This window comes from Pempheris klunzingeri, chromosome 24, assembly GCF_042242105.1.
Source record: "Pempheris klunzingeri isolate RE-2024b chromosome 24, fPemKlu1.hap1, whole genome shotgun sequence".
Lineage (NCBI taxonomy): Eukaryota > Metazoa > Chordata > Actinopteri > Acropomatiformes > Pempheridae > Pempheris > Pempheris klunzingeri.
The window spans coordinates 3,346,352-3,372,687 of NC_092035.1; the positions used below are offsets into that span (position 1 = coordinate 3,346,352).

The window sequence follows — 26,336 nt, forward strand, 5'->3', positions numbered from 1 at the left end:
GGGACACAAACGCTCACACTGACAAGAGTCTCCGGGGGCAGATGCAGACAAAGCTCAAACAAGTAAAACATTTAGCATGCCTGTGGCTAGGAATAGCTCCAGCAGGCCGGCCTGGCTGCAGTGTGTGACCCCCTGTGCTGGGGATATTGTGTGTGAGAGACAGCGACTGGTGCCTGTGCACAACTTTGAGAAGAAGTGGGGTGATCATGCATGTTTGAAAGACAATTTTCAAACATGCAGCTACATTATGTCTTTTAATAGCTAAGCTGCTGTGTGTCCCAGTGCTGTTAAAAAGATGTAAATACAAACACATTTTCATAGACACTCCCTGGTGACTAACTTCCTTGTTAAGATTCAGCAATTGTAAACCTTGTTGTTCCTAAAACAGCAGCTAATTGGAAGACTAGTAATGACTCAAACTCAAATAAAAACATGTTAAATGAAGACTTTTTCATTCATATATTGTTTTTTGTCTGGTGCACATGGTGCTTCTGGCCTCACCGACCATGAATCAGCTCTTACACACACACACATGTCTGATTGTCATCATAGCCCGGATGGCCCATAAACTCAGGTCATAAAACAGACGCTGAAATGCCAAGTGTCACAATATCATAATGACATCCGGTGTTGTAGTGAAGCGGTTTAAAGCCAATATACACTTAGGAGTGTATCTTGTGATCTTATGTGTGGCTAGACAGTCAGAAGAAGGTGTCTGTCAGGAAAGAACAAAGCCTTTATTGCTGCCATCAAATGTTTCATTGCCTTTGAGACATAAAGCAGATACGCTCTCATTGTAAAGGTACGGACATGTAATAATGGTTATTTCCAGGCTCGTGTTTTCAGCGCAGTCTGTGGTTATTTGCTCATTTCCGCTCCCATCCCATCTTTCTTCCATCGCGTTGCCCTTTTTTCTTCGTCAACTCCCTCCATGTGCAGACGTTCCACCAGGATAGGAGCAAAGCAGACCAGAGACCAGCTGTGTCAAACAGACGTTATGCAAGTTAAAAGTGGAAAAAGGAAACTGGCTAAAAACTGGAGCTCGCGCTGCCGGTAAGAGAACTCTTTGAACAAGGGAGCGGCTGGTCGGCTCTTGTCCAAAGTCCCACTGGGTGGGGTTGGCTTGTCATCCTCAACTGACCTGTAGTGGACACTGACGTCGGACACTAAAAGTGACATAATACATAACACTAATACTGTGTGTGCTTCCTCAATCAGTGATAAATGTAGGGTGGATGCAACCATAAAGGTTAAACAAACAAGATACTCATAGGAAGATCGTAGGTCTAAATTAGGGACAAAGAGTGTGGCTTGGGAAGGAGCTTAAAGCAAAAATCTACCTACATTAACTCAACATATCATCACACTGTCGTGACTATTGGTATCAAAAACACCCTTCAGCATCATGATGTTATTCTAAGCCAGTATCACACCCCCCCTGTTCCCAGAGCAAGCCGAATGTAAATGTGCAATAAGAGATGATTCAAACACACAATGTGGACAAAACTGACACACGTCACATAAAAGAGGAGAGAGAACATTAATGTGAAGGACTGATGGGGGGAGAGAGATGAGATGGAAAACAGGCCGGCAAGGAAGCAAAGGGAGTGATGGAGGGAATGATGGATGGGTACAATAATGGAGGGAGGGAGCCGGCGATTAGGCTGTGAATAAATGGGACGGCCTGATGGCCAAAACAACGGCTCCGGTGTCATTAGTCAAGCACAAGCAACAGCCTGCAAGCAGAGGAGGAACTCACACACAAACACACACATATGGACCCACAAACAAATAGGAGCTCACTGAAGCGTAGCGTGACACAGTGAGCCTCTCTGGCTTATACAGCCAATTAGGAAGGAGGGGCAGAGAAAGGGGATGGGGGGACAGAGTGGGGGGAGAAAGATGAGGAGGGTGTCAGAGGCAGACAGATGGAGAGGGAGTCGGTGGGGGAGGAAACGGAGAGAGGATGAGCAGGAAAAACTGAACCGAGAGTGTGAAAATGCATGGTCATACTGGTGGGTGGTAAGTGTGAGGATTCAACAGCTCACCAATATCTGAGCGAGCCAAACTTCAGCTGCCCTGCATCTACTCGCACAGGCGTTGCCGTGGCAACACACACACGAACATCTCCGCGGTGACGTGCTCCGCAGACTGACATGTAGCCATCACAAGGCGCCTGTGTGAGCTTGGCCTTCATCCCCAGTAATAACTAACATATTGAAGTGACGTTTCCACATCCCTGCCTCTAGGGTGTCCATCTGCTTATTCATATAACCACAGAGCATTCAGCGGACGTCTGCCAGGATTTCCATAATTCCCCAATACTTCATGTTATGGTAAGAAAAAAAGGCCTGTGCTGGATAAAATGGCTGACTTTAATGTAAAAGCAGGCAGACAAGTCTCTGTTCTTGTCTTGTGTGTGTGTGTGTCTCTCCCTGTTTGAGACTGTCAGCCTCCCTCTCTGACTCTCCCCCCTTTGCACACTAACACACCGAGGATGTGTCAGCTTTCCTGCTTCCCTGCAGGGCAGCAGTCCAAATGTGAAATCAATAGTCTTGTCCCTGCCCTCGGGAGATCAGGTTACGTACAAACACGTACGTATAAATACACACATACACACGCACAGGGGCTCAGGTGGTCTGCTGCAGTGGCCTCAAACACACACAAAGTTTTTAACATGATGCGGCACTGCAGCAGGCGGCAACAGAGGCCGACTGCTGAGAGGAACAGGCCAGGCCCTAAAATCTGACACTACTTACAAGAGATGAGAGGTTCATTGGTGTGGTGAAACAAAGTAAAACGATGAATGAAAGAATGCAGAGAAGGAAATAAAGTTAATGTATCATTAACGTTACATTTAGGACTTTTTAATTCCACAATAAAAGTAAGAAAGCATGATGGAAGAGCATTATTTATCATCACATCAAACTCTCTACTCTGCTACTTCTCAGCAGTATATGACAATAGTTCCTAATGATATTATAGATGAAAAATTAAATGCATCTTGTATCCAGACAAGCCACACAAAATAGACGGAAGAATTAAACAATGAAAAATCATTCACTTGAAGGTTTTTGAGAGGGTGAGCTTTCCGGCTAAAAACATCTTTCACTTGAGTGATAATTCAAGCATGCCACAGGCTTGTCTAACTAAAGTCACATTTTTTTTTTCATGGTCGTCTCGTCCTCTGTTATCATCTAATATAGTTGAATGAAATCATTGTGGTGCCAACAGATACAGTTCTTTTTCACCGTCCTTTATTTGCTTGGTCTAGTGGAACAGGAGGTTTACATCTGCCACCTGTTAGGGAATACAAAGCACAGTAGGTATAACATACTGCACAGGCAACACATGCCGGGTGGACAACCCGTGCGTGAAAAAACACATTCTTACTGCAGCAAGCCAGCCGTGTGCAATGTGCTATACCTAAAGGCAATACCCACACGTCTGCACACATGCCACTAGCAGCTGGGAATGTCCTCCTCTCTTAGCTTACTACGTTTCCCATCTCCCCCTTGCTCAGGCCTTCACCCCACAAACCCCTACAGCTGGCCAGTGATTGGCTACTGCTGAAAAGCTTCTTTTTTATCTCAAGACAAGACAGATACAAAAAAAATTTAAAAAATGCCAGTCCGTTTCCTGCAACAGCACCACCAGCATTCCTGCCACAGCAATGCGTGTACACACACACACACACACACACACAAGCAATATTTCCCAGAGGTCTCTGTGGTTGCTTGTCTTCGGGCAGATCGTGGGACATCGTTTCAAGGTCAGTCTGTTTTAAGAATGCCCAGTGCATGAATGAAATGGTTGCCATGCCAACCGCATCACAGAACAAAGACAAGTTAACCACGTCCCTCGCATGTGTGATGTACGTGTTGAATAACATTGACAGCCGAGTGTCAAAGTAATCTCCACATGCCAGCCGCCCCCCCCCCACACTACCACTCCCGCCTTAATACACATGACACTGACACACACAGTCAGCAGCGGACACTCGGCTTTTAAACCTCTCTGACACATAAGCACGTCTACTTCCTCGAACAGTTAAAATCAAGGGGAGCAGACTTCCTCCTCTCAGCCCCGGGCTCCATCACCGCCGGGGTCCCACTTTTAAACTCGGCTTCCTTCCAAATCCTCATCGCCGGGCTTTTGACACATCACGGGTTCGTTTTCCAAGATAAAAATAAAATATTATGTGTCTGGGCTTTTGTCCATTCACATTTTTTCCCCTAGTGTCTAGTGTTTTCTAGACAGTTTTTATTCTTAAATACTTTTTAAATACTTTGTCCAGACATTCATTTCCAACTGACAAGCCAAGGTCTACAACTTTTATAACCTGGATAACAAAACTATATTCATTTTCCATCAACACTGTGTCCAAGTATAAATTAAGACAAATAATAGGGTAATCTATTATTGCTTGAATACATGCCTACAGCTGACTGTTTAAATAAGCTAGTTTTCCTACACAATAACAAACTAAATACCAGGAAATAGAGTAACCACTGAGCCTCTGTTTGTGTTATCTAGTTTGAGGTTTGCTTCTGTTTATACGGCTGTGATCTTACGTTCTGATTCTCGTGTACTCTGTTGTTCTGCCCTGGGTCAGTTATGTAAGCCATAACTCCCTATAGCCATTATAATGCACTTTTCCTCTATATTGGCATTTGTGAGTTGAGAATAAAATTACTGGTATCAAATATGAGTGACTGTTAACTGACAAAAGGCTAAACATTACCGGGGGGGGGAAAGATCTAGGTGCTGCTTGATGCGTTCTGTCATGTGTGCATTTTTTAGAAAACCGTCACGCAGCCCTCGCACGGCACTAAAAATAGGTTTCTTGGCCGTCTGAGTGATTGATCTGAAAAGGAGTGCATTATGCAATTACTTGATCTCTTTAAAAAAAAATCCCTTGGAAACACTGAGACACTGGGTTGCAAATTCAATGCAGATCTGTGATAGAGAGAGAATAAAGACTCACTGTAAGAAGCATCTCTTTGCTACAGACCACAGCGGTCTGTCCTCACATGGTTCTACTTTAGTCAGGAATTATCTCCTTCAGCGAGGAAGAGCCTCCTCTGACAAGATCCTCAGAGGCTTGACTCCTCTTTCATTTGGCTTTGATTTACAAGGCCTTCTTTGCAGGGAGGGGGGGGGGATCTACCTCTCTTAACAACAAACAAACACATACATCCACACTGTCAACTGGAGATTCCACATCCTGAAAAATGTACAGCAGTAACACGACAGATGATAGCTGGTTTGAGCACATGACGCCTCAGACATGCATGTCTGAGAACTTCTGTGGCAGCTTGTTACAGCAGCAACTTATGTCAAAATAGCAATCTCTGTGGCATCTGTGCAAGGATGCCTGAGTTTTGCAAATGGTTACCGGCAGCAACGTCACCACTGTTTTTCCACTGCTCAGAATTTATCACCCACAGAAAGTACTCGCTCCGGTTTACAGGAACTCTTACCTCTGAAGTGGCTTTCCCTTCTTCCTAGTGAGGTTAAAGGTCAGATGAAACCACCACTACACTCTCTGACTGGGCTTTTATCCCCTGGAAATGGAAAAACGAGAAGAATAAAATGATTCAGTGTCCGTTTTTGCGACTGTAGTGGCAGAACACAATCCCTGTTTTGGTCACACCATCCGAGGCCATTAGTCAGTGAAATACCAAACTTATGGATCGCATGCGCTCCTTCTTGCTGCACTGCAGGAGAATTCAGAGACTCTGCAACCGGCAGCTGGAGGAGAGCAGACCGATTTTATTGTCGCAAGAATGCAGAGGATTAACTACGGAGGGCGCTTGAGCGAGAGACTTAACTAAGCACAGATAAAAATGACACGAACAGCCAGAAAGACACTTATCGTAAAGCTGTGAAAGTAATCAAGCTCAGTTCTGCCTTCATCATAAAGCGTCCTCATCATTACTGCGAGATTAATAGTGTGACATTTGAGCTGCAGTGGCCTTCTTCATTTGACAACAAAGCCTTTCAGACCCACACGGGCAAACACACACAGTCAACTTAATAAGCATGGTAACCACCACAGGCTAATACTTTCACAACGTGAGTCAGAGTAGAAACTCAAACCTTGTCAAAACTTTAACTTGGGTGACTCTGACTCACCGGTCTCCACCAGGTATAAACAGTGCTGACCGGCGTTGAGCATTTCAACGAATCATCAACTTATTCACAACAGTGCTGATTCACTCCAGCCTCACCTTATTTTATCTGAAACAATCTGGATGCTGAATCACAGTCTGGTAATAAAATATAATTAGGGCATGTCACACAGTCTGCTGGTTGTAGGTTACAACATGCTGAGCTGGCAAGGAAATATCAGTGTTATGATTTGGCCACAGCGTGCATTTACTTTGTGTGTAGGAAGAGGTAGGCAGCTGACGTTGTGGCTCACTACTAGGAAGCTATTCCTGCTGGCCTCAGCTGTTCATCAGTTTTTCTACACACCAACTGTTGTTCAGCCACAGCATGTGGCCTTTTCATGGCAAAAAGTGTTTGTGTGTTTCTTTTCACAGCAAACAGACTTCTTGTGATAAGGAGAGAGTGTGAGGAAGACTACGACTTTGTGTGTCATCCGTTGATGTGTCAAAAACACACAATTGTCTGCTCAGATTACCAGTCAAACCCGCCCTCCCTCCCCCGCTGGTGTAATTTGCACACAGTTAAAGTGTGATAGCGCTCAGTCAACACAAGGCCTTTGAACAGGTGTGGCAGTGACACATGGATCTGTGCAGCTGCAGGGAACACAGTTGCTCCGGTCGCAACAGCACTGTGGCCGGCAGGCAGCTGCTCCAGTGCTGAAAACAAAGGCAGGCCCCGCGTCACATGCTCGAATAAACATAACCAACTTATGATGGCAACAGAGTTTAACTCTATCAGACTCAAATCAAGTTTCAGGCTTGAAATACACTTTTCTCTTTAGTTTCCTCTCTAAATTGTGTAAAAAAAATATGCAGTCAAAATGTTGTTGCATTTGTTCATGTGCATTATTGTTTCTTGGAACATGCAGATATCTGCAGCACCACTACAGTACTAGTGTCCAGCTTACATGGGTATCAGGAGCATAAATGAACAGGCCCGTGCCTGTGCTACACAGAGCAGTACGCCCTGGAAACAATATATTCTCTTACACCCAAATGCTGAGGCGACTCCTTGAAAACATACAAAAAGGTGCCCTGTGTCTCACTCTTGGTGTCAACAGCCTTTACATGTGGCCCAGATCCGTGCCCCACTTCAACAACAGACCAAGGAGAAACACAGGGCCCTATGTAGTGGACACAGGTGTGTCCTTGTCCACCCACGTTTCCCCCTATTAACAGCGATCCTTTGGGGAAGCTCATTTCCTGTCGGGGCAGGAAGTGGGAGACAGGGCAGAGCACTGAGCGAGCAGGGGAGATGATGATGTCAGAGCAGGAAAGAAAGACAGGATTGTTGAAGGGGAAGCACAGCCAATGAGTAAGCAGGCACACGATGCACGCTGGTACTGTACGTCTGTCAAATCCCCAATATCAGACTTCTACTAATCACAGTGTGAGAGCTTCCTGTGATGAGAGTTTAGCGTGCTGGATGAATCATCTATATTAGAGACACACACTGTAATATGGGTTTTACGCGACCACACAACAGACTGGTGCCAAACTGACATCAAAGGGGGGCAAAAATGACACACAAGCCACTACACAAGTGTCTTTGTTGCTCAGGACGGTACACCACATTAAATGGGCAGATCAGGGTACATTATTCCCCTCGGGCACTTGAGTTGGCCCCATTCAAAGAGCAGATACCCCTCGTATTGCTTTTCAGTTATTTTATTCAATTTAGGAAAGATTATACTGCAATCATCTGTTAGCTGGTTTTACATGGTTTTCCCTCCAGTAGACAGAAAATGCTTAATGAATGCTCCCATCATGCCAGAAACATCCTGTGCATTGTATTGAGTTTTCTATTTCATACAGAAGAGTAAAAAATAAACTGTATAGCATTCTGATAATCCAGTTTACACACAGGTACTCTCTAATTCAACAATGATCTGTATAACAATAGCTCTACCAGGTGAGAGATATTGATCAGAAACGCTCAGGAGCGCCTTAATCTGGTGTCAGAACAGAGCAAGGCCTTAGCAGTGACCCTGAGCGCTCTTGTAAGGGCACTGAGGTAAACAGTCAGCTGATTTATGGTTCGCTACAAAGCCGATCCTCACTGGGAAGGTGCATTAGTATTGATCAGTGTGTTGCTTTTATACCAAGTAACATGTAGCTCATAGAGGCAACGGCTTCCATCGATGCGCAGTAGACTGTCTGACCTCTTCGGTAGCTCAAAGCAAAACCACTTTGAAAGCTGTGAATGTCAAGAAAGCCTTTAGGTCAGTCGAGGTTTGGAACACATGAAATTGCACAGAGCCACTGTGTTGAACAAAAGATATGTTACACAGTGAAGTCCTACATAATCATTTACCATCAATGTCACCTTTTCAGTTTCAACGTGCGACACTGACGTCTTTAGAGCTGGCTGGTGAATACAGGATTTTTCGGTTTGCGTGAATCATCCATGACTAATGTGGAGACAACCACCCAAGGTGTTTTTTTCAGCATACTAACCGTCTGTAGGCACCACAAGTGCCTCCTGGTCACATGACAAGTGCGTCCCTAAACACAACCTGCTCACTATATGAGCTTTCTCCCCTGGTGAAGGTGTTCTTGAACTGACCTGCCACAATCATTTACAGAATACTTTTGCAATTCCCCCTCACACACAGTCAAGTCTGGTTGCTATTACAAGGAGCTGATCTTCTCTCCTCGGTGGGATTCGCCACGGTCCGTGCAGCAAGCACTCGGCTCTGGAAAAAACACACATGGTGGGAATTATGGAATAACGCTGCGTCAGGAATGTTCCCACGATGGCCAGTGGGATCTAAAGGAGGTCCCACTGGCTGGCTGGCTGCCAGAGGGGTTTATGGGTAATGTAACACACACATACAGAGTTACATGATTAAATGCCTCTCGTGTTAGTCTACATTTGGACCTGCTTCTCTTGTGCTGGATCAAAACTGTTCTTTGTGTCAAGTATGCACTGGGTTCATTTAACTGCAACAGAAATCAGCATGTTTAGTTCTCAAACCTCATCAATAATACAGCTTACTCAAAGCTGATCAGCTTCCCCTCTCATTCACACTGTTTCATTCCGCTAATCTCTCGATGGGGATAACCAACAGCAGTAAGGGGTCAAACTGACCGACCGCAAATATGCCAGTGACCCTCCTCGTAGCCTCAGAGCCGGTCATGGTGGCAAACTGAGGGGCAGATCTCGTGGCACGTGGCCCGAAATAATCAGAAATCACTAGAGAGTGAAGATCAGTGGAGCACAGGGAGATTAGCAAGCTACTCAGCCACTAACTTAACCCAGAGACTGAGGCCTGGACTCCCTCGCAGAGCTGCCAGGGTATTAGTCAATGAGATTTGGCAAGAGACAGCCACACACAGTGCTATTTTGTGAGATTAAGCCTGCAGGTTTGAGTGACTGTCAAGGGATTCTCGCGAAAAAATGTGTCAATCCACTTTTACGACGGCCAGCAGGGCTTTCACTTGTGCGCTCGCCGCGTTGTAGGTCACAGCAGTTACTGACTGAAAGTCGAGATTCCTTCAGTGTCCTACATGAACCCTGATGTAAAAAGAAAAAGGGAGCAGCCTGCCAACATCAGTCTGTACAGTAAATGCAGAGCTCCAGCTTGAAGCCAAGTGTTGTGAAAAACTGTGACTTCTAGACATTGGCAGAGGACGCCAGGAAAAGGAAGAATGACCTCAGAGTTTCCAAGCTGTCATATTTCACAGGACATTAGCTGCACCGAAGAACATTTTACTGGTTCTCCTAAACCTGTCTCTCCCCGATACTTCTGTCCTCTCACCATCTCACATTTTTACGCTCTTCCTCACAGGTGTTCTTCAGTTTCCCCGAGTCTTGTTTGCAGCCAGCTTGGATGTGGAGTCCGTGGTGACACGGTGTTGTGGGGTGACCCTTGTGGCTCTTGGCTTGGGATCTTGTGAATGGGCAATGTGACAAGGGTAGGCTGCTTTCCAGTCCCCTCTCATTTCCCTTCCTTGTGGCTTCACCACACGCTTAAATACTGCCTGGATAGCACAGCTACTTTCTACCAGATATGAGCTGGAGTAACTTTGATGATTATGGGAAAAGTGTAGTTTGAGGTCTGATGGGGGGGAAAGTAGGCTACAGTGCATATTTAATGGCAAAACAAGCCATTGCAGCCCCAGTTTTTTGCTAGTTATTAGCTTGAACTGAACAGAGAAACACTTGAAACAGCTGGAACATTTAAATAATGTAAGGCTGAGCCCGTTTTTGCTTTCACCGTCTAAGCTGTGCAGCAGAATCCCTTCAACTGCTACAATTTAAGTGATGACAACTTCAATCCAGAGCACACTCACGTCTGGAATCCATTTCCAATGCATGGTAAGATATTTGTTTTGTTCCAATGATGCAGGCATATGCCCGTGTTTTTGTAACCACACACACAAACAAGACATCCCCCAAACAATATGATGCTAACCTAAAAAAAACACCAGAAAAGAACACTGTAATCACTGCAACTGCATAGTTGACTTTCTCTGATACTTATAATGCCACTGTTTGTTTGTTTTAAGTGGTATATAAAAGTGAATCCTCAGTGGATTTGACTGGAATGTAACCCATCAGGCCCAGTGGTTAGAAAGCAACTGTACAAGCAGAAACTCATCTAAACAGAGGTTGTCTAAACATTTTGGGCCAAGAGGCAGGCATTTCACAGTGGGGTGAGGGGAAACTGTGTGTGTGGTGTCTCTCATTCTCAAATCCTTTGGACGATGGATTGGAAGTGTTACCAGAGACTGCGAAAAAGCAAACAAACACCAACATCCCTCTACACACATACACCCCACAGACATGCAAAACTGCTGTTATGGTTTCGTGAGAACGAGCTGAACTCAGATCAGAGGGGACGCAGGAACTGGCCGTGCTGTTTATCCCAGGCTGTAACGCATCGCATCATCTACTGTAAAGAACTGGCCATTTCTTTTAGCGTGATTAGCGATCCAAATAGGCACGTGCAAAAGCAATACAGAAAGTACAGACAGATCATACATCACCCAGTCAATAATGCATATTTTCTATACAGCAGCCAGACAGCACATGCACTAGATTTCCACTGAGTTAGCACTTTGTGTGCTCTTAACGCTACTCTCTGAATCACTCCTGCTTGCCTTCAGCATTTTGTGTTCTCTTCATGTCAAAGAGCCATTATCCATGGCCCGGCTCGACAGGCTGTCCATCCACGCGGTCGGGCCGCCTCATCCATCACGCCATATTGTGACTGCTGCGGTGGAGCTTTAACTGGACTTTGCGGTGGTTTTGAGGCAGGTGGGGTAGAGGAAGAAAGATGATACCATAAATCACCTCCTCCTCTCCTCCCTCTGCGTTCGACTCCCTGATACCTGATGCAACCCAACCTTGGATGCTAAGATCAGTCACAAGGTGATCTGTGTGTAACGTCACTTAAAGGTGGAGACAGGTGGTGCAAAAAGAGTAAAAGCACTACTAAAAGGCTTCGTGGCAGTCACAGGTGTAGATCATGCTGACCGTGTGACAGAGAGGCTCAATCAAGGCAGCGTGTTTCACAAAAGACCCAATTTTCACAGGGCGTCCCGTTTCCTGTCACGTGTACTGTTAAGTTAACAAAGACTGAGCCCTTACATCAGAGCATGGATCAGACCATCTGTAATACAGTAGGGGACGGGAGGGTGGGGGGTCCTCATGAGGAGCCCAGCTGTGAGAATCAGCCACCTGCCATTGTCACATTGTCAAAGTCACACTGATTAATAGCTGCCTAAGCCGCTTAAACAACATATACAGTGAAAGAGGTAGCAAACAAAAGGGACAATTAATGAATGAACAATACATCAGGCTGGACGTGTATCACAGGAGATCAGATAAATTACAGCAAAATAGGTCATGGAAGAAGTGGAGTAGAGATAAAGACTGGCTGATGGTGGTTATGTGGTTTAATAGGGGGATCAACAGCTTATTAACATCTGAAAAAACAAAAAGATACCGTTAAGTCTTGATCTTAAGTCTGTGCCTCTGAATCAAAAAAGTAACAGCTTATTTCCAAACCCATAATGTCCTACTGATGCTTAACTATTATACAGGGAGACATCTTTCCTAAAGGCAGCATAGCTTTCAGTTTCCTCAGTAAGCCAGAATGAAGCGCAGCCACAACAGGGCAGTGCTGAGGGAAGGGTGCAACTCTGAGTTTCTGTCCACTTGAAAACTCATACTCACTCTCTCCACCTACAAATTATAAACCCCAGCTAGATCAACAAGTGCACAGCTGTTGTGCGATGGTTGTTGAAGGGTAATCCGAGGAAAAAAGGTGTGCAGACAAGTCTGTCGGAGGGAAAATTCCAACATTTGATCACAAAATATCTCCTGGAACGCACAGAATTAATAATATAAAAGGGTACTTTTCCTTTAAGAGAGTAAATCCCACCAGAGCTGACCTGTACTAAAAATGTAGACACTCGTGATACTGCAAGCTGCTTGAGGAGAAAATATTCACCCAATGGCACAGATATGAGAACTACCGTGGCAACAGGCATCCAATTGTAGGTCAATCAGCGCTGTTTGCATCTCGAGTTGTCTTTATATAGCAGTGTGTGTGTGTGTGTGTATGCGCCCGTGCGCTTGAGTGCACCTGCTGAACGAGGACCCAGATCATGTCCTGCCCTGACAAGAGAGGAGGGTGCCCTCCTTCTGCCTACTCCAATCATCAGTGCAGCCGGAGCACAGGCTGCAGCACCCATGCATTGGTTTAGCTCAGGAGGAGGATGTGACACACCTCCACGTCTGTATGAAATTCACATTTCCTGGTGTATATGCATTAAAAACAATGGAGAAACTGTTTTTTAAGGTTTTATCCTCACTGTTCTTGTAGAAAAAACAGAAATCAGTCATCTCAACAGAAAAGGCTGAGCGTGGGTATCAAACAATTGATTTCCTGTCATTGAGGGCACTCATGTATGAAAAGGCCAACAGGAAGAGCAACTTTTTATTTGGGATATTAAAGGTTTTGCAGGCTACCGGCGAGCTGGTTAGCCATTTGTCTTTGCTTCCAAATGGCAGAGGCAGCTGCCACCAAAGGTCAGCAAAATGTTACCAGAACAAGGCCCTATAGAGGCTGGGGTCACGTGCCTGAGCCAAGCAGTGGGGGGGGGGGACACCCACACCCACACACTTTCTCCTTCGTTTTCAATCACACACACAAACAACACACCCTTAATGTGGAGTCTTGTTTGGCATGGAGGAGCTCAGGCCCCGATGCAGCTGGTGGCCTTTTCCAGCCTATTCTCCATTCCACAACCAAAAACCGAGGTAGTGGAAATATCAGGTTTCACTCTCCCCTCCGGCTCTCCATCAGGCTGCGTTTGAAGTGCCATCCTCCCCCCCCCACCCCCACCCTGCCCTCCTTCAACCACCTGCACCCCCCGCTGTAACACAACCTGGGTAAACCTACACCGGCCACCGTTGCCACCCCCGGCCTCGTCTCTGGAGCTTTTGTGCAGATAAGTCTGGTGCCCGGGGACATGGGTGGGTGGGTGCAGGTCAGACGTGGCCCTCGCAACTCGCACGACAGAGGCTGACAGACCGGCACAGACGCACACAAACCAAGAATAGCTTTCAAATCTCCTTTCTCTAACGCACGTGGTCTCTTGGGATCATTCCTCCAGCCCGAAATTTCTTTGACAACTGTTTTTCTCATCTAATAAACTACATCCCAAGGAAATCAAGCACACAAAAAAAGGATGGAAGGGAGCAGAGGGATGGAGGGAAGAAAGCATCAGTTTCTTTTTTACTTCCTTTGCTTTTTTGGCAAACAAGACAGAGTGGATGAATGAGAAAACCATGTCTCTGGTTGTGTATTTTGAGCTGATGTTCCTTGCAAAATATACACCCTCCCTCCCTGGGTTCTCTTTTTTCAATAGCCTAAGGCTGACAGTGAAAAATTCCTTACATGCGCTTTTAAAACAGGAGCAGTGAAATGACCCGCTCCCTTCTAACATGTGTTTTACTTCTGTGGCTGGAAATTTAATCTATGACTGAGCTTTTTATGACTGAGCTGTACACCATACCGCCTGAATGCAGCGACTTCGGGACTATTAAGTCTACTGAGTAAATGTCTTGTGCGACCCCATTACCTGAGGTGCTGTATCAATCTTTAAGTTGTTTGTGTTCGCACTGATGCCAGCACAGAATCTTGCTCTCGGCATATATAAAGTAGATATAAATAACACTAAAACAAAAGGGGGCTTGTTGAATTTGAATTATGCGATATTGCTACAACTTCAAGAACAATTACGCTGTTGCAATTCAGCCACAAGCCTAAAATTAACCTCAAAAAGTCGCCTCGAAACATCAAAAGCAGAGGAAATATTTGCAAACCCTCCTTGTAACATAACCAGATGATAACTAAGTTCTTAAGAAACATCCATAATGGGACACAGCACAGGAAACGCGGACACAACAGCAATGCCGAGGGAACAAACACAAAATATCACAGGGTTTTCCAGATGTGCTTGTGGCATCACTCATTTTGTTGTTCCGAATGAAATCCGACTCCAAACTCCTGCCATTTTTCCTCTCGCACGAAACAGGACGAGCTCAAAGACATCTGCCCGAGGGGAAGGGACCAGAAGGCCGGTAGTTATTTTCAACCCATTAACTGCACTGTAAGCGAATGGGCCGCATTGTTGCTGCACTGTCTCCGTGCCCAGTGTAATGCGCTTCTAGTCTACTGCTTTGTGGATGCAAATCAAGCGTCCCTTAAGGACACAGACGGTCTATTATAATGCCACTGTGGGCAATAAAGGCCGGGCCAAGTGGCTTTTTTTTGTTGACCAAATACAGTTTGTTTTGTGTCTTCGCCCCTGAATGGGAGAGATAGTTAAAGGGCTGTCCTCGCCTGGCCTTGGCAGTGTAAATAACACACAGGGAGCGTTGGCTGGGTGGAAACCTGGGCCCATATGGCACCCAGCCAGACAGTGGCACGGCCTGCAGCCCCTCTACTTTGACCTTTGAACCCTGGAGTCAGTGAGGGGTCATTATCTTTGCAGTGCTAATGTCTGAATGAAACACTGGGGAGGAAGCTCTAGTTATGAAAAAAGCCCAGCATGAACCTGCAGACAGCTCTGGTCAAACTACATGTCATCCAATGTGCTGCCGGCCGGCGGCGTCATCCAACAAAGGGAATTAAAGCAGCGTTCACGGGCTGCAGTGAGGGATGCAGCTGATAATGAAGTCAGCCCGGCAACACTAGCACACACTCCCGCTTGGCCAACAGGGTTTTAATGATAGAAAATCTGGTGTTTTATGGCATAAAAAAAGCCCACCTGCAAGATAGAAAACATTAGCGCGACAAAAGCATCGGCCATTACCAGGAGCTGGTCGCCTCCTCCCGCTGAACAGGGTGGAGACTTCTCCTCTAGGAAGCGCAGGGGAGGAAAATGAGGTTGAAAATCTCTTAATAATTAGTCCCACGGCTCGGCTTTGGCAACACAACTGACAAATACAATATAATAATGGGGCTCGCCTTCATTCGCCTCCTCCCAGGAAAGCTGCGGCTCTTTTCCAAGTCGGCCCAAACGCCGCACGCCCTTTCTCCCCCAAGAAAAGGGATTGTTCAATGGCCGCACAGGGGCCACACGACCCCCCTCCCTCCTCCAAACAGAGCACACTTTTGCACCCCAACAGGTAACAACAGCATAACCACAGCCTGCATGGTGGTAAAGTGTGGTAAACACGGACAGTATCTCCCCTCCTCTCCCCTCCTCTCCTCTCCTCTCCTCTCCTCCAGTCTAGGATGGGCTGCCATGATAAACTGACTCATTTCTTCATCACTGACAAGCTTCACACCACGAGTGTGTTTTTAAGAAAGAGGACAAAAAGGCGTTGAGCCCTTAAGAACATGTCGGAATAGTACAGAAAAAAAAAAATCACTTACAGTCAAATGGGATTCACAAAGAGGGTCCTCTCCAATCCTGCGTCCTCCAGTGGGAGTAAATACCCCAGCCCTCAGGGGGGAGCAGCGGCAGGACTCCTGCTACGATGGGTGTAGTTTCTGTTTCAGAAGAGGAATCTAGTTAAAACTGCCCGCTGTCCTCATGTTTCCTCACGCTTGGCTCGTCTGCACACACAATCCCGGCCCCGCTCCCATTCCTCTGAGCCGGAGCTGCTGACTGAGGAGACACGCTGCGCGGCTCCGTCGTTTCCTGTCCAGCCCGGAGCCTCCGCTGCCTTCACGGCCTGTCGGAAATATCTTATCTTATACGTTGAAGCGGAGATGATCGCATGGAGGAGGAATGATAAGGTCTAGAGACAGGTATAACTGGAAAAGAGATGGATGATCTCCAAGCAGAGTTCACCAATGGGCGCATTTTACTCTTTATTAATCGCTGGATTTTAGATATTGGATATTAATCGCACCTTCTTTGGCCTTTTTCTCCCGTTGAGAGGTCAATCTGTGGTCATTATATTCTGACATAAAACACATGGGAAAATACATGTTCTTGTACTTGTACAGGGTCCATTTGGTCATCTCACAAGCACCGGCATGAACATTTTTCTAATTTGACACATTATGAACGAGGTTTTGGAGGAACCTGAAGGCAGCATCAGCATCCAGTAGCTATTCCACCCAAGTCACTGGTAGTAGATAATAATAATAATGATAATAACAATAATAATGATGATAATAATAATAATAGGAGAGGAATCAGAGGAAACTCTATTGTGTGTGCTCTTTATGCTCACATACAGCCCCAGTGGAGCTCTCCATGGGGTCTTAATGCTCACCTAAAGCCACCAGACAAAAAGGGACTGGTTCCAGATTAGGAGATTATTACGTGTTATCCATATGGACACACGGCATTAGTAACCCCTCAATCCCCCTCAGCCATTTTCGGAGTTAGAACCACTGACAGCATTTTAGAAATGCTATAATCCCAATTTCACAATCCCATGAATCTGTCACCATGTGTTGCCACACAAAGTGAATTGTTTCTAATCTCTGTTCCAGGCAGTCGTGCTTTTATAGAACAGGAAAAATACCCTGAAGTGAAGTGAAATATATTTACAGTTAATATAAAACTGCAGGCTTTGCATGTTTGACTGGTTTGAAGGAGTGAAAAAAAAAAACTGTTATCAACATGCTGATCAAAATAAAATGCTTTGTCGCCATCTAGTGGATCAAAAACGAAATTGCGCTGTAAACTCAACCCCATTCTGTGTGTTTTTAATAAATCAAAGATTCAAACTGTGTGTTAAGGAAGCTGATTTAGCCAAACAGCACAAACACAGTACTACTTTGTACACTGACATGTATTATCTCTGCCAATGAACTATGAAGGAGCAGAACAGCTGAGCACCTTTGACAGTAGGATGTGTAATAATCACACGTGTGTCAGTACATTTGAAGTTTTTTTTCTCTCTCCCACAAAACATTTACACCTTAAATCGAGTAATCAGTCACTCCAGGTGCAAAAATCCTATTCAACAAATCACAAAACGAAGAAACTCACATTTTCACCACAGTTGCTGCAGTGAATACGGCGCCAAAAGCAAAATGTGCACGTCTAATGTCCTCTGATCCTTTGGGAGGTAATGGCACACACATGTCAGCTCAAACCTGTTCCATCGCTGTCTGGTGGATCTCAATGTGTTCCGTAAACAAGCCTTTCCACATGGTACACTGGGTCATCGCACTTTAGGTCACCCAGGCCTCCATCATACAGCTGCACAGCCAGAAATAATAATAATAATAATAACCCGTCCTGCAGTGGAACAGCAGCAGAACTGTCGTGCAAAGACATTTAGGTCTAAATGAGCACATAATAGGTTTATGATAAAGATATTTACAGCATCAAAGGTCACACAGTCTGGGAGAGAGTGGAAACTTCAGAGGAGGAGGTGTTTCTGCCACAGGATGTTTTCCCTCAAGAGATGTGTGAGGCTCAGTCAGTGCTGCACCGTGGGAGTGCTTCAATCAGAGGTAGAACGAGGACATGATACATCACAGCCGGAGGAACATATGCGTGGAACCAGGCTTGATGATATCGGAGATCAGATTTCTCTGCAGCATGCGCTTCGTGTAGTTTGTTGGAGGAGCTTGAAGTTTTAGGTGATGACGGAGAGCTTGGAGGACATCATTCTGCTGGAGGAAAGCTCACGCTGTCGGTGATCAAGATGAGATCTTACTGGATGTTCGTGATCCTCCTGGGCTACAAACTATCTCGTGCCAGTCCGTCTCCGAGCACCGGTCCCTGCAACGGTAAGTTGTTGAATTCAGATAGTTTGCATCGCTATTATCATCTCCCAATATTCAGGTACTGTGCAAATGTGGTTAGGGTGGGTTTGATGAGTTACACTGAGGTTAGCACCCTCATTAGGAGTGCAGTAAATATAATACTGTAGCTACTTCAGGGAGTTTTCTTTCCTTTCCTCCCTGTGCACCTGCCCACAAGAAACCCAAGGTGCGCACCAACCTTTTCTTAGTCTACCTTTAGTCCTCTGTGGAGAATTTAATCTCAGCCACTGGCTCTTACAGTTGTAACGTGTCGCAGGTGAAGACATCAGTGTCAGCACTAACCCACCACATGATGAGGACCACAGGCTCGTGAGTGGTACAGTTGACTTAGTGGCTGACTCAGTCATGCCACTGTTTCTTCATGTGAAATGTGATGAACGCGCTTACATGTGCTGTTATTGAACAAATTCCATGTGGGGGTGGAGTGACAGGTTTCAAAAGCTGAATTACAGTTAGGGAAATGAAATGCAAATCCATCTGTCTCTGCAGAGAAGTTGTGGCTGTGAGAAGTCATTTCCTTTTCAAAGAGGTGTTTGGTGTTGACACGGGCATCCTGACTTGATCTGCAGCAACACAAAGCTGAGAATAAAGCAGAAAGCAGAATAAATCTCATTATCCTACTTTCTCTCTCCAGACCAGGTGAAGATCGTCTGTGTGGGCGCTGCAGAGAACGTGTCCGTGCACTGCCCGGTGCTGACCGGTGAGAGAGTCACGTTTAGCCTCTTAATAAACGGATCTGCTCAGCAAACGTGTGAATATGAGAAGAAGTCACTGAGGTGCAGCCCGCAGCACTCAGTGGCGGTCGCGGAACTGCATGAAAACGCAGAGAATAAGTCGGCCACCTTCATGCTGAGCGGAGTGAATGCCAGTAGTTATAGTGTCTACAGATGTGACGGCTCCATCATATTCCCCCCTCCATTCACAAAAGCACCAGGCGACTTGGGCATCCTCGTACTGACAGGAGGTAAATACTCCTCAGAGATGCTCTGTCATTTGATGTGGATATGCTCCAGTATGCTGACTACTTCCTGAAAATGCTTCTTCCAGGACACCACTGCAAGAATAATGAAGCGCCGGCTAAGCCTGGAGATCAGCACGGTGCATGTCCCTGGGTTTGGGTTCTGCTGCTCGTCAGCATCTACAGCGTGGCTGTCACCATCATGGCCTGTGTCAGCTGGGTAAGAACACACACAGCCAAACACCACAGCAGGAAAACAGGAGGATTTAGAAAATATCCAATAACTTTCCGGATTTTACATTTTCAGATTGGCAAAAAACAAACCAAATGTAAAACATGCACTTTGCAGGATGTCTGTAGTAAAAATGTAGTGATGCTGTGTGATTTTGATTTAATTTGTAATATTTTTTCCACATTTAATTTACTCAACTGTTCCATTTTCATATTTTCATTTGTTCAAAAAGCCACTTTATGCCCCAGATTTCTACCAACATTGCTTTTGCATCTTTGCAAATTGCATCTATTGAAGCAGTATACTATATTTTCTATTTCTTTATACTTCCTCTACTGTAGCTGTGCACATTTGTTTATCTACACTTCCACATTGTGGGACCAATAAAGGAAAATCTCATGCATTTATGAATTTATCTTGGCCTGAAAATAGTCAAAAGAGCCTAAAAAGTGTCTTCTTTTTAATTCTGACATGTGAGCTGTGGTTCAGGTCCTGAGATCAAATGTCTTGTGTCTTACAGGTCAAGTTAAGGGGAACAGATTCCCAGAGTGACTATATGAACACCAAACCCAGAGCACCCAGGAAGAACCGAGGGGTTCAAAATCCTCTACCGAGACACTTCTGATCGCCTGCACATGTACGTCTACCCCTTTACATTAGATGTAAACACTCCGGGGGTGCTTGTAGGAGTCTTTTGTGTGAGTTTGCTTAGTTGATGGTTTTTTTGTCCGTTTTGTTTTGCCTACAAAGCAGAAAAGTAGCAGTTCCTTTCACACTTCCTTAATAAAACATGACTTATCCAATACTTTTGGTTTTGCGCTCACTTCCTGTTTAACTGTCTGTCTGCCCGTCACACCCACAAATCAGTAACTGGAACCCCCCCCATCTTCGTGGTTGAACCAGGAGGTGGTGTCTGAATGAGGGGATTTAACCACATTCAGAGGGTTCCTTCTGTAGTAAACCTGTGTGATACCATATGGCTCACTGACCACAATCTCAAAATACCAAAAACAAGACTGTTACAGGCGTAAACTATGGTGCTGAAAACTGAACTAACAAGCGACTGATTTACGTCAGAATTTTCAGTCTCAGTTCTCTTATTTCTAAGAAATCTGTCTGTTTTCTCGGAGAGATAGCATCACAGAGGTTGGCGAGAACCAGATATAGAGCAAGGAGAGGCACACTTCAAGCAAAAAAATTACATGCAGTTTCCTGTCTTCCTCATTCTACCCCCCCCCTCCCTTTGCTTTCTGCAGATGTAGCTGCTTCAAAGGGACTCCACCTTTACCTTGCTCACCTTGCAGTTTCTGTGCAGCTACTGCAGGCGCGCACGCTGGTTTTATTGGTTTAATTCAGCAGCGGCGTCTTCCTCATCAACTACCACAAGCATCAGCAGCACTGACATATTGTTTCTGTTCAGCTGTTAACACTTTGAAACTTCAAGTTCTCTGCTAAATGAGCTGTAAATGTCAACGCCTGTAATTTTGTTCTCGTACAAGTTTTATTACAAGACAGGATCCTTACATTTTTCAGCCTTCCTCAGTGTGTGGCTCTTACATCTTTAATTATTATTAAAGCTGGTTTTAAACCACGTCCGTCCAGAGAGTGCATTTCTTTCAATACCTTAATGTGTTTATTCCTTCCAAAGCTTTGAATAGCACAATAAAACCTGTGTGTTCATGTTGAGCGTACAGGTAAAGTCCAGTGAACCAGGTGCAGTTCTTGGAATCCATTGAACGCCGGCCCTCAAGATGCCTGTCGCTCCGTTTCAGGTTGCGTGTCTGGTTTGTGGTGTTCTGGAAAAATGAGTCCCCTGAGGAACTCCGTCGTCTTCTCCTCAGGCACAGCGTGCAGATCCTTCTCCATCACCTGGAGAACAGGATTAGGATCATGTAGAACATGTGGCAGGAGGCATGATTTCTACGTTTAATTTCAGTGGCTATGACAACAAAATATGTAGTGGATTCTTAGAGAATGAAGAGCTGTGAGTCTCACCAAGACAGGGTGATATCCCAGGTTCTTCAGGTGGCGAATCTTCATGGCCAGATAGGCGCGGGGAATGGACGTGTCATAACAAAAGCCAGACTGTGTCGTGCAAATGACTGCAATTCTAGGAGATCAAGACAAATATTTCAATCGTGAAAAACAGACACAGAGTGTCACAGAGTGTTTGGAGCACTTCCTTTGACACACACTTCACTCCAGGGCGTTCCTCCGTACGATCATTGTAGTTTGGGGTTGTTCATTTTAATTCATCTTCAAAAATCATTTAGCAAAAACAGCAACAAATCACATTTTGTTAAAATGCATTCCCACTAATCTATATGACACCATCAGAGCTATGGGTTGAATTTGCACAGGTAAATGCACCAGCAGGCACAACAGAAATCAATTCAGTTAAAGCACTGAATGACTGATTTAAAAGAGAACAATGTACAAAATCCAGACCAGCGATCTGTGCGCAGCAGTGAGGAAGAGAGAATACGACAGATGACTGTGTACATGCTATGTTAAATTAAATGGCTAATTAGGAGACATAAAATACATACAAATGGCACCAAGAAGTGTGTATAAAAAGTATATATGCATGCAAAAATCAAAAATAGTAAGCAGGTGGGTAAACTTTTTCACAAACTGAAACATTTTCACCATGTCTTTAGTTGTTTACAACCTTGTTGCTCGGTAAAAGCAACTGAAAGTCAAACTTCATTTTGCCACGAAACAAAACATCACAAACCTTTAAATGAGTTCAAAGTGGGGTTTAAAACTCTGTAGCAACTGTAAACATTATGGTGTAACAGGCAGTCCTGCTTTTAGAGGACTGGTTTATGCCCTGAGGAGTTCTTTATATAACTAATAGTCTTCAGGTTGACATGCAGACTGCATGAGCTTTATAGCGTGCTAAATTGAGGTACATGTCGTCTCCGCCTGCTTTCTCGTCATCAAACCTCACCAAACGTGACATAAGAACATTACAAGAAAAACACAATGTGCAGGAGAAACACCTCAGCAGATCTGGTGATGTTATCGACTACGAACAGACGCTGATGTCTTACCTTTGACTGCTCTCTGCTGGAGAACACTCCTCTCCTGCGCTCGCTTCAGCCACAGAGGTTGGGCTCGGCAGAGCTTTGCTTATCACGCCGTCTGAGAGTCAAAACACAGTGACACAGGCACCGTGAAATTCTGCTCTGTAGCCATTTTCTTTAAGTTAAAAAAAAAATGCAGACTGATGTGCTAATCTTCAATTCTATAACAGGAACAGAAAATCATTAGCCTGCTATTTTTTGGAAAGAGACAAATTAAGCAAGAAATCTAAGCTGAAACTGTGACAAACATTCTCTATTTCACAAATCACCCTGAAACGTCTTTCCTCCATGACTGTGCTGTTACCTAGGAGGTAGAAGTTCTCCACTACCACCCCTTCCTGTAGCACTGCGTCTGCTTGGTCTTCCAACAGGCCGCGCAGGCCTTGCAACAGCCACGGGTTGGCTGATGAAGTGGGGATGGGGTCACCCAGGACAGACGGGGGGACAGTCAGGGGCCGGGGGAGCGGGGGACGGTCGAGACAGAGGCACAGGTGCACTGTCTGAAACATTCTTTGGATTTGGCGAGACCTAAGCACTGAGGAGAAACAGGGGGGTGGTTCAGGTGGATGAAATTCACAAAAAAAGAGAGAGGAGAAGCAGAGAATAAGAAGCACGTGAGTGAGTGAGTGAGTCCGTTGTCTTACTTGTTGTCTTATTTGCGGTCTTAAACTGCTCCAGTGTGCTGCTCTCCAGGAGCTGTTCAAGTGGCGCAGAGGGGAAGTGGCCCAGTTGGGACAGACGGTAAACAGCTTTTAACAACTCAAAACCCGACATCTTGAGCAGATAGGAGTCCAGAACCCCGCTGAGACTATCCAGGAATCTGGAGCAACAATGAAACCCAACGAGGACATTAAGCCTGAAATCACGCAGCATCTACAAATGGTTGTTAGCCTGCCATGTGAGTGAGTGACCTACTGTTGTCTTTGTTGCTGCAGATCGTAGTTAAAAGAGGAGTACACCTTGAGCACAGAGAGGAGGTCTTTAAGTGTCAGAGCGTCTGGATTGGCAATCACCCGCTCAGCAAACACCTCCATTATGGCAGTGGGACAGAAGGCAAGGCTCTCATACACAGTGAGGAAGAGGATGACCTGAACATAGAGACAGACAACAGCATTAGCAGAACAATAAGATTATGAACGACAAACCGAGCCCTTAAAGTGATGCTGAACGTTTCACAAAAGGGGTTAGAAAACCGTCGTCTTTGGCAGCACCTGCTTCTGGTTCCATATGTCTATCGTAGAGGAGATGTAGTCTGAAATGGCGGTGAGCAGATCTATGTCTCTGTAGTGCAGCTCCTTGCAGGACAGCAGGACTGTAAACAGTCTGTTGAAGGGGATTCCGTTGAGGTTTTCTACCAGAGAGGTCAGACGTGGAGAAAAAACAGCTGGTTGGTAAAACTATGAGAATAACACTTGAGGCTCCTTCAGCTGATTCCCATATGAAGCACCCATATTTTCTTTACAATACAGTAATTCAAAGCATTTAACCAATTTTTCTCTTGGAAAAAGTTTTACCTCTGATCTTCACACTGCAGATGTTCAGCAGTGGTTTGGAGTAGAAGCCCATAGCGGCCATAGTGGAGATCATGTACTGGGTGTTGGGAAGGCTGAACTGGTCCGTCATCGATAAAGCTTTTCTCTGGAGGAAGCAGTGCACAGAGTCAATGCCCCATAATTCAAATATACCTAAATGTTACAGTGATGATATCCAATAAAATAAAGCATTTTGTTAGGGGGTCACCACAGTGTTGTAGACATTGTGAGATTGACTAGCTTGTAGTCTGTAAGGCAGGACGGACGGCACACGTGAGGCACAAGCGATAAGAAGACCAATTGTGGTAGAAATCAAAGACTAATGAACCAACCTCTAGTTCCCGTTTGAGCTCCAGTGGGGCTTCTTTCCCTAACAGACGCATCATGATCTGGAGAGACATTACGTTCTTGATCCTGGGGAGGCGAGTCTTAACTACCAGCCTGGGACAGAATCACAATAAACAGCAGTGAGAATTGATCTGAAAAAGTCATAACATCTTTTGCTTTTAAATGTTCCTAATCCTCAGTCTTTCTGAGTGTTTCCAGGTTTGTGTTAAAATAGATATTCAATGTGGTCTCTGATTTTATATGTATATACCCATTTAGGACATGAATAAGGCCTCAGTTTTGTCTGATCATGTCTGGATATCTCTGAGGCTGGGAGGGGTTTATGATTATGTGCTATGCCATATGCATCATTTGATCATTCTGACCTCATGCCCTCCTTAAGTGCAGCAACGTTGGGGCTGTCCTGCATGTGCTCCAGACAGGAGGCCAAGATGGAAAGGCCCTTGTCATCAAAGTCGTTCAGTTTCTCCTGTTAGTGAAGAGCACAGCATATAAACAACAGCACAAAAATATTGCCAACATGAAAATTCACTAAAGGAAAATCTTTCACTGCCCACCTGGCATACTCGGAGGAAAGTCTGGACCACACGGCTGTGTTGGGAAACGCCCAGTTTGACCATACCTATGAAAGAATAAACCAAATCCTCATTGCGCATGTACGCCACATTCTTCATGGCCTTCTCCAGTAGCCCGTCGAATTCAGGATGTTCAAACATCAGCTGCAGCTCATACCGCCGCTGCTCCTCCGACATCTTCTTGGTGGTGGTCCACATGTGGGTCAGGCAGTTGCTGACCTCTCGGACTGAGGGCACGCAATGACTGGTGAGGTCCAGCACGTCTGATGGGGACCTACAGTTTTGCAGCTGGTTCCAGAAATAGTTCCTGATCTGTCTCTGCCATGTGGGCTTCCTATCAGATTGGATCTTAGCGGGCGGCGAAGACTCTGCCAGTGAAGAAGAGAGATGCTCCTTCTCCTCCAAGTCCTCACCCTGCGAGTAAAACCTCACTGAACTAGCAGGACTCCTATTCAGGCATGTATGGCTTTTCCTCGTGGCCGAAACGTGTGATAAGCGTTGACAGGAGAAAGATGGGCCTTTGATTGACGCTGTCAGGAGGAAACTACGCTGTTGCCATAGAAACCTGCGGCTGCAAAAGCGCACGCCCAGTTTTACGACCTCCTCTGTCAACCACACAGACATGATCCTCTGATGAGTTTAATAGGATGGAAACGGAAATAATACACTATTTAACTGCTCCTGCGTGGAACAGAAACAGTCAACTTCTTTGTTTCTCTGTTACTCAATTATTTATCAATGAGTTAATTATCCGTTTCTACTTTTACATTCATATGCTCTATATTATTAGAATATAGAAGCATTTAGTACACATGATATATTACAAGGTACCATGACTAAGCTGCCGACAAGGTCAACGAATCCTTCTTCAAATTATGACAACACTACCTAGCGTAGCTAACATTAGCTAAAGCTAGCTAGGTGATGTCCTCTACCTTACTGCTCCAGCCGTGGACACACACAAACTCCCAGAGTCCCAGGGTAACGTTATCAAATGGCACTTTCTAGATAGTGGGACACTTGGCCGAAGAAGTTGTTGAGCGACACAGAGACACATTAAACTAAAAAAAAATAAATAGTCCAGTGCGTTAGCTAGCTAGCTCCGTCATGCGTTGCTTCGTGCTGTGTGCGCAGCCATGTTTAGTCCCTCTGTCAACTGGGTGTCCGGA

General features: G+C 45.3%; 3 protein-coding genes across 4 annotated transcripts in view; 1 reads left to right on the top strand and 2 right to left on the bottom strand.

Annotated features, from left to right (window-relative positions):
• The window catches only part of LOC139223957 (ras-associated and pleckstrin homology domains-containing protein 1-like), a 38,027-nt gene extending 21,857 nt beyond the window's left edge, over positions 1-16,170 (bottom strand). Inside the window, exons 1-2 of the mRNA XM_070855959.1 lie at positions 16,073-16,170; positions 5,484-5,567 (exon numbers count right to left, since the gene is read on the bottom strand). The gene's annotated coding sequence lies outside the window, so the exon portion shown is untranslated. The remainder of the gene's footprint in view (positions 1-5,483; positions 5,568-16,072) is intronic.
• A 1,833-nt stretch (positions 16,171-18,003) lies between these two features.
• On the top strand, positions 18,004-21,067 carry LOC139223956 (T-cell-specific surface glycoprotein CD28). 2 transcript variants are annotated; one of them, XM_070855958.1, is made up of 5 exons: positions 18,004-18,397; positions 19,068-19,397; positions 19,481-19,611; positions 20,144-20,260; positions 20,880-21,067. In XM_070855958.1, exons 1-4 carry the CDS (start codon positions 18,313-18,315, stop codon positions 20,246-20,248), a joined length of 651 nt encoding a protein of 216 aa, XP_070712059.1. In that variant the 5' UTR covers positions 18,004-18,312; the 3' UTR covers positions 20,249-20,260; positions 20,880-21,067. The 2 variants fall into 2 exon arrangements, with proteins under 2 accessions (XP_070712059.1, XP_070712058.1); XM_070855957.1 differs by lacking the exon at positions 20,880-21,067 and having other exon boundaries at positions 20,144-20,428.
• Positions 21,068-21,087: 20 nt separating this feature from the next.
• On the bottom strand, positions 21,088-26,292 carry fastkd2 (FAST kinase domains 2). The gene is made up of 11 exons (XM_070855955.1): positions 25,150-26,292; positions 24,958-25,061; positions 24,577-24,685; positions 24,227-24,350; positions 23,924-24,063; positions 23,628-23,800; positions 23,357-23,532; positions 23,017-23,247; positions 22,680-22,770; positions 21,619-21,733; positions 21,088-21,492 (listed from the first exon to the last, which is right to left on the bottom strand). Exons 1-11 carry the CDS (start codon positions 25,789-25,791, stop codon positions 21,370-21,372), a joined length of 2,028 nt encoding a protein of 675 aa, XP_070712056.1. The 5' UTR covers positions 25,792-26,292; the 3' UTR covers positions 21,088-21,369.
• Positions 26,293-26,336: the final 44 nt, after the last annotated feature.

What these genes read in the sequence shown, in the direction of transcription:
- LOC139223956 (XM_070855958.1), top strand. Translation starts at nt 18,313, where the DNA reads ATGAGATCTTACTGGATGTTCGTGATCCTCCTGGGCTACAAACTATCT. An exon ending in GAGCACCGGTCCCTGCAACG is followed by an intron (nt 18,398 to 19,067) that starts GTAAGTTGTTGA and finishes TTCTCTCTCCAG; the next exon opens with ACCAGGTGAAGATCGTCTGT. An exon ending in CATCCTCGTACTGACAGGAG is followed by an intron (nt 19,398 to 19,480) that starts GTAAATACTCCT and finishes TGCTTCTTCCAG; the next exon opens with GACACCACTGCAAGAATAAT.
- fastkd2 (XM_070855955.1), bottom strand. Translation starts at nt 25,791, where the DNA reads ATGTCTGTGTGGTTGACAGAGGAGGTCGTAAAACTGGGCGTGCGCTTT. An exon ending in CTGCAGCAACAAAGACAACA is followed by an intron (nt 23,533 to 23,627) that starts GTAGGTCACTCA and finishes TTGTTGCTCCAG; the next exon opens with ATTCCTGGATAGTCTCAGCG. An exon ending in GGAGAACTTCTACCTCCTAG is followed by an intron (nt 22,771 to 23,016) that starts GTAACAGCACAG and finishes TTTGACTCTCAG; the next exon opens with ACGGCGTGATAAGCAAAGCT.